General features: G+C 42.6%; 1 protein-coding gene across 1 annotated transcript in view; it reads left to right on the forward strand.

The window, feature by feature from the left end:
- Positions 1 to 7396, forward strand: part of LOC119414518 (CPD photolyase) — a 21614-nt gene extending 14218 nt beyond the window's left edge. Inside the window, exons 9-10 of the mRNA XM_037681613.1 lie at positions 6860 to 7019; positions 7119 to 7396. Coding sequence (XP_037537541.1) covers positions 6860 to 7019; positions 7119 to 7267 — 309 coding nt within the window. The 3' untranslated portion in view covers positions 7268 to 7396. The remainder of the gene's footprint in view (positions 1 to 6859; positions 7020 to 7118) is intronic.
- The last annotated feature ends 681 nt before the right edge of the window (positions 7397 to 8077 follow it).

Consider the following 8077-nt stretch of genomic DNA (forward strand, 5'->3'; position numbering starts at 1 on the left):
GTAGGGGCGCTGTGGCCCCACTACACATCAGCCCACATCAATGTTTTGGAGTGTCGCACAGTACTGAATGTGATTCAACACTTTGCTCCCGTGCTACAGAATCAACACGTGTTGATTCACACAGACAACATGATGACTGCTGCGTACATAACCATCAAGGGTGTGCGTTCAGCTCAGATGTTACACATTGTGCGAAAGCTACTGAGTTGGGTTCATCAAAACCTGCTCTCTATTAGAGCAGTTTTACATATCCGGTGTTCTAAACGGAGGGGCAGATGTGACGTCCAGGGGCGGCCCACGTCACGTGGACCGGACCCTCCATCCAGACCTGATGTTTTCAGACGCAGCAGAAGTTGGCAAGCAGCTGTGGACCTGTTTGCGACGCGAGAAGAACGCTCAGTGTCAACTATGGTTTTCCCTGAGCCCGCGAGACGATCCATCGCTGGGGGGGGACGCATTTGCTCATAGCCGGTGGCCCAAAACGCTTTTATACGCGTTTCTTTTCCTCCACCTCCTCTGTTTTTTACGGTTCCTGAACCGAGTTCAGGAGGAGGGATTGACAGCTCTCCTGGTGGCTCCCAGCGTGTGAACGCACCATGGTTCCCAGGCCTGCAACGTCTGTTGTTGGGTCGCCGTGGAACTGTCGTGGAGGGAGGATGCTCTCCTTCAGGCAGGAGGAGCGACCAAGAGTTACCCAGAAATAGGTCAACACCTGTGGGTCTGACCGCTGAGCGGTCCCACTTAGAGGATGGGTCTCCCTCAGGAGATAGTGTGCACAATTCAAGATTCACGTGCTGCATCTACCACAGTTCTGTACACATCAAAGGGGACGGCTTTTCAGCGCTGGTGTACAGAGAAGGTTTAGAGGCCACCTCATGCCTTTTAGGCGGCGTGTTGTTTTTCTACAACAGCTGATGGATAGGGAGTTGGTTTTCAGTACGCTTTAACGTACAGTTGCAGCCATCTATTCCTGCCACGAAGGTTTCGGAGACGGAACAGCTTTTAATCACCCGCTGATGAAGCGTTTTTTCTAAAAGATGTTCAGAGACACAGGCCTGCTTCATGTCCACTTGCTCCACAGTGGGATTTAACGCTGGTCCTGCGAGCCCTGATCAAAGCTTCAATTGAGCCTCTGGATCAGGTTTCATTTAAATTCTTGTCTCTTTAAACAGCCCTGCTGTTGGTTTTAACACCCGCTAAGAGGGTAAGTAATTATCTGCCCTCTCTGTTGCTTCGTCATGCCTTAGAATTAGGCTGACGGGCAGCTCAGCTGATTTAAGACCAACCCAGCTTTTATGCCTAAAACATCACGAGCTCTTTTAAATCAAGAGTGATATCGTTGGAGGGGTCTTTTTCCCCCCACAGATCAGAAGAGGAAGCATCTTTTCATCTTCTCTGCCCGGTGCGGGCGTTGACGTGTTACATAACGCACACAGCTGCAATGCGTTTCAAACTCAACAATTGTTTGTGCATTATAGAGATGCTTCTGCAGGTCGCCGTTATCCATCCAGCGCTTGTCACACTGGCTGTGTGAGGCCATTTCTGAAGCCTACAGAGCATCAGATTTAGAGCCTCCTGTCAACCTCTAAGCACACTCGACCAGGGGTATCGCATCTTCGACTGCTCTGCATAATGGTATGTCAATGCAGGACATTTGCACTGCGGCTGCATGGTCAACACCCTGCTCATTTATTCGCTTTTACCTACGTGATGTAACGGCTCGTTCCATGACACATTCTGTCCTTAGTGCTCTAACAGAATGAATGTTATTGTTCTCATGGAACTCTGTTTAAGCTCACTTCTGTCTGCATGCATTACAGTGTGAGATGTTGTTATCAGTCACAAGTCGTGTCTGTGATTTTGGTTCTATTGTCACTAATCAGTTCATGATTATTGTTACCAATCAGTTCAATTGATTTATAATCAATTTATGGACATTAATCTGTTTATACTGTTCAGCCATGAACCAGTTGGTTCATGCCCGCCCCCCCCCTCTTTTCAACTTCTTCTTCCGTTGAAAGTTTTCCGGGGTATTCATGCTTTGTCAGAACGCATAGCTACACAACATGCGTCTGTGCATGGCACATAATTACGCGATGCGTAGTTATGCACATGGGGAGCTGAGTGACAAGACGTTTTTTGGGCAAGCTTCCGCTTCTTACTGTGTTCGAATGGACCCAGTGAGGCGAGGACCACATCGGCTTCGCCCTTTACCCACTAAAGCGAAGGCCTTAAAGGGCGAAGCTTATATGACATAGAACGTTGGTTACGTACTGTAACCCCAGATTCTATGAATATAAGCGTAGCCCTTTAAGCGTCGGGCCTCACTGGCTCCTAAATGGCTGAAGAAAAAAGCTATTTTGGGAGCCGATTTCCCGCTCTTAACGTAATTTATACGGACCGGGTGGGGCCCACACAGCAGGTGGGCGTGGACTAATTTTTTTCAGTGCTTATGCTCTGCATAACGGGATAAACCCACTAAAGCGAAGGCCTTAAAGGGCTACGCTTATATTCATAGAATCTGGGGTTACAGTACGTAACCAACGTTTATTTTCTAAACATAACGTCCCAGTGGCTTTTAAACCCCAAAATACATTACGGCAAAGACTGGTTCATCCCAAAGATCCAGTCCTCCGGCACAAACAGAGTAATATTGTGTATGTTGTTCAGTGTCAGGAGGGTGATCAGTCTTACATCGGGGAAACTAAACAGCCACTGGCCAAAAGGATGGCCCAGCACAGAAGATCAACAACATCAGGCCAGAACTCTGCGGTCTACACTCATCTCCAGGCCAGCGGTCACTCTTTCAGGGATGAAGATGTTCACATCCTGGACAGAGAGGAACGATGGTTTGAGAGAGGAGTAAAGGAGGCCATCTTTGTGAAAAGAAACCGTCCATCGTTAAACAGGGGTGGAGGCCTACGGGTTCAACTGTCCCCCTCTTACAATGCTGTGATTGCTAGTATCACTCAACCTCCTGTGAACAGTAAACAGCCATCAGTGTGCTAATGATCCATTGTTAGGCTGATGGTCCTTCTTGAGCATGTGATCAGTTGGTTTTAGTTGTCAGCAGCAAACTGGTTGATCCACTCTGAGAAGGTGCTATTTAAGAGACTGAGCTGAATACAGCTCCTCAGACTGAGGAAGTCTCTCGGATGAAAGACAAAACATTTTTTTTGTTTTTGTTTTTTGAATGCCCAGAGGACCAGACTTAGCTTTTTTTTTTTTTTTTTTAGATTTTTCTACCTGGATTATTGAGCATTCATCAGAATATATAGTTCAGATCTTTTGAATTGGGTTTCTGTGTAAGAGTTATTAAGAATTAATGATGTAACTGTTGTATACAGCCCTTGGGGCTACTGTGGTGTAAAGGTAGGGCAGCCAACTTGGAACCAGAAATTTACAGCTTCAACTCCCAGCTATGCCAACTTGTCTCTGAGCAAGACACCTAATCCCTCCCTGCTCTCCATGCACCTACATAGCTGCCCACTGCTCCACCTGGGTGTTTCAGTGTGATGGATTCAATGCAGTGAACTAATTTCATCATTGTATAGAAACAAACAATGATGACAACACATAGCACACTTTTTTGTAATGACCTCCGTTTGTAAAAAGCTTAATTCTGAATAGACTGATGAGTTAATGGCTAGTCTGCAAGTGGCTAAGGTTAACGTGGATCATTACCATCTTCAAACAACTCCAAACTCAAAAATTTCAGTGGTTTATAAACTAAATACAAGATTCTTGGAGTTCTGTGATTATTTGCAAGCACAAACGGCAGCCGCTAGCTGTAGCACTTCCTGTGCAGCCTAAGGTCACCTTTTTCTGTTTCGATAAGTGTAACGCAAAAAAGACTGTATAAGTTTTAATAGATTTTTAACAGTTTCCATGAACCTTTATAAGATGTGGAGTTGTTAGAACGTCATAAATCTGCTTTAGAACCTAAAAGTGGTTCTGTTCTGAGCATAATAATGAGCTAATAATGTTTTATCTTAGCAAATCCACGCCCAAATTGGATTGATGTCACCTCAAATCAAGTCCTCTTTTCAAGTTTTCATAACAGCAGTTTGTTTTTTCTATTTCAACTTTTGCTTTTTCTTCTGTTAAGCATTATGCAATTATTTTAGCAAAAGTATCTAAATTAAATTAAAGTATTCCTGAAAGTGCTACACTGTTGCTGTCACTGTTTGCTCTATGTTAATAACTGTGTAAAACATTTGCATGAACCACTATGAAATTTTCTATAAATAGAGATAATTTAAATAAGGATCAAATAATAAATTGTCCCTCGCTACTTTGTGGTTCGTTTGTCACGTATTCTCTATATCACGGTTTTTCAAAGTAAGATTGGACATGACACATATGGCTGATTGATGGATGAGCCATGGGTTGTTTGTTTAAAATAAATTAGTTTAGATGATTCTGCACCATGTGTGCAGCCCACAGGTGCAGGGAAAGCTCCCTCCTGCAGCTGATCAGCTGATCTCCTTCTCAGCCACACACACATTTCTCCTGCAGCAGCAGCTTTGTGAAGGGTTAACCCTTTGCTGTCCAGATGAACCGATCAACTTTTGTCTTCCAACTTAAAATTCAAAGTATGTCACATCGTCAAATCGTCATAATCACAATATAAAAGTGTTAAGTTATTTTTAATTATTTGATGAGTGACAAAGTTTACCGAACTTGAACTTAGAGCACTGTATCTCTACTTCAGGCTTTTCACTTATTGTGGGTGGGCGTGGTCCCAAACACCCGCGATAAACGAGGGACCACTATATATACATTTTTTGAACCTTTGCACACTTGAAAGTGTTCAGACTATCCCTTTACAATGATTCTTACCTGTCCGTGTATTTCAGCAGTTCTGAGTCAGTCATATTTTCCTAATGTTGAGAATATGATCTTTAGTGCTTCCTGTCCAACGTTAAATAAAGTCTGACTCTAAGGTGAGTTCATGTTGCTGCTGGATGAACTCATGTTATTCTTAAGAAATCATCTCTTTTCTTTGACACACTGATAAATAATGATAAATTTGATCAATTTAAATCTGATAAATTTGACACACTGATAAATAGTAATGCTTGTGATTTCCGGACACCTTTTAACAGGCTAACCATTCAAGGTTATGTAATAAATGTTGACCGACGTCAATCAAAAGAAATTTGTGAGTCCTTTAACAATATTGTAATTTCCCTCAGTCAAAGAAAGACACAAGAATATGGTCATTTAAATTCACAATTCTGTGACGTTTATTTTCAGCTTGTGAGCAATAAACAACAGTGTGGAATTATGGCAAATATGAAATATGGATGAATAACCAATACTATTATTTCAGAAAGTGAATGATTTAAATAGTATATAAAGACTTTGAGAAGTATGTATGTGGTCTGTCTGTGGCATCTTTGACCAGGGCTGGGCAGAAAGGCCTGTGTTTGGAAAAATTCATGTTGCTGCTGATATGTTTCATGTTGCTGCTGATCAGAATCAGAATAAACTTTATTGGAATTGCACCGAGGTACAACGCGAATATGTACGTACAGTTGTCCGAAAGATGGGCGGAGTGCACGAAGCTGCAACTACAGGAGAGCGCAATAGATGAAGCGTTTGTCCTTGGGTACTCATGTCCCAGGAGAAATTTGATAGTCAGCCCGTCTCCGAGGCCGTCGGGAGTCTGATTCAGATAAGCTTGATTTTTGTTTTTCTTCAAGCAGACAGATTTTTTTCTTCAGCCTTGAGTCCATCTGGGCGTTCTGGTTCCGAAAATGCCTAATTGTGGGATTCCATTCCACTGATCCGTGCTATGAGTCTCCTTCAAGGTCGAACCCACCACGCTGACAAGTCCCAGAAGCCGCAGGTGGTCTGAAATTCTCAATCGCCTCCACTTTACGGTTAAGCTCGTAAACCAGATGATTTAAAGTTCCCACAGCGAGGGCCAGACCTTCACACTGACTCGGAAGCTTTTCCATGGCCAAAACTGCTCCCGCTGGCTTGTTCAAAAGTCGATAAAACAGAGCCCCGGATGCCAAAAAGCAGAGTCCCTGCTATCATAAGTCCAAATATGCAAACGTCTTCAACATCCTCCTGAGACAGAACTGAGAGGCACATCAGCTGCCACACTCCCCACTGATCCATGACGTACCCCACAGCGTGAGTCTCAGCTGGACACGCCGGTTCTCCAGGACCTTGTCGCTTTGATGAAAAAATGTTATCAATAGAGTTGAACGCCCACAATACCAAATCCATAATCTTCTTAATTTATGTTCGGGAGATGTGAATCAGGCGCTTCAGACACACAGAGAGCAGAGCAGGAAGAAGGAAAAAATCAGGGGAGGAGAAACAGAAGCTGCCACCTCGATGAGAGCCTGGGAGGAAAGAGTTCAAACAGCAGTTTCATGTTGCTGCTGATCTGTTTCATGTTGCTGCTGATCTGTTTCATGTTGCTGCTGATCTGTTTCATGTTGCAGCTGATCTGTTTCATGTTGCTGTGTTCATGCGTGCTCATCTGCTCACACGGACTCATGTTCGTGCTGCTGTTTGACGTATTGTTTTTATGCTACTAGTTCTTAGTGTATTTTTATTAACGTTTTGCTTAGTTTAACATATTTCTTAGTTCATATCTTAGATCTTCTTACTGTTTTTCTTTTACATTTTATACTTTTGTTGGATGTAACTGGGACCCTGTGTACACACTTTCGTTCCACCACATGTACCACATGTACCACATGTGGCGCGAATGACAAATAAAGAAACTTGAAAGTAGAAAAAGACGAGGGTGGTCTTTTTGTTTTTATAATTATAATTTTTTTCCTTATTCGACCATCCTGTGATTGACGCCCACCTGTTCTCTCTTTTCAATCAGTACCAGATGGTCATTGAGGGGAAGCTGCATGGTTTTCTGAGGATGTACTGGGCCAAAAAAATTCTGGAGTGGACTCGTTCTCCAGAGGAGGCGCTGTCCATCGCTCTGTACCTGAATGATCGCTATGAGCTGGACGGTCAGGACCCCAACGGTTTTGTTGGTGAGGAAATTAAACTTTTCCATGTTTTTAAAGAAGCACGTTGCTGATTCCTAATGTGTCACGTTTACACACTGTCCCTGTTGTGTCTCGGTCCTGTAGGTTGTATGTGGTCTATCTGCGGCATCCATGACCAGGGCTGGGCAGAGAGGCCAGTGTTTGGAAAAATCCGCTACATGAACTACAAGGGCTGCCTTCGGAAGTTTGATGTGGCCAAGTTTGAGAATAAGTACTGTCCCAAAAAGCTCTGAAATGGGACGTTTCCTGATGAATGGGTAGAAAATGCAAACAATGCAGATCTCCCTACATCACTGCCTTAAAGAGCATCTTTATATTTTATTATATCACATTTTATTTATTTTATTTTTTGTCACATTAGGTCCATGTAACTGAACTTTTTATCTTTTTTAAAAAAAATAAAATGAAAAAGTCTGTCTGCGTTCATCAAAACTGTAAATGTTGTTTCCATGTGAAATATGTGGGAGGTGGTTTTATCTGTGAGAAATAATGTTTTACGTGGTTCTGCTGTTTTCCTACCAATGTTTTGGAATGTAAATTGATCAGTACCAATATTCTCTTCTTGTGTTTTTTATTTAAACTCTAATCCTAAATCAAAACTAGTATTGTTACTGTGTATTAAGTCCCCCCTCTTTACCTTTTTTAAGCTGTAAATTTAAAAGTCCTGCAATACGACCAGTAGGGGTTTTAGCATGAATGAATGCTTCCTTAGGTGAACACCCAATACCTCCCCCCTTGAAGGAACTGCAAACACCTACTATCTCCATTGTTGACTATTAAATGCTAACAGTGATTAAATGAGGAGTCATTCTGGTTCACTAAAATGCTCATTTCTAAGAAGGTGGATGAGTTGTCCGTACTGATCCAGTAGCAGAGTGGTGTTTGAAAGTTTGTGAACTCTTTATAATTTTCTATATTTCTGCATAAATTAGACCTAAAACATCATCAGATTTCCACACAAGTCCCAAAAGTAGATGAAGAGAACCCAGTTAAACAAATGAGAAAAATATTGTACTTGGTTTATTGAGGAAAATACTCTAATG

The sequence above is a fragment of the Nematolebias whitei genome, chromosome 9 (genome assembly GCF_014905685.2).
Source record: "Nematolebias whitei isolate Nwh7 chromosome 9, NemWhi1, whole genome shotgun sequence".
In the NCBI taxonomy this organism is placed as follows: domain Eukaryota; kingdom Metazoa; phylum Chordata; class Actinopteri; order Cyprinodontiformes; family Rivulidae; genus Nematolebias; species Nematolebias whitei.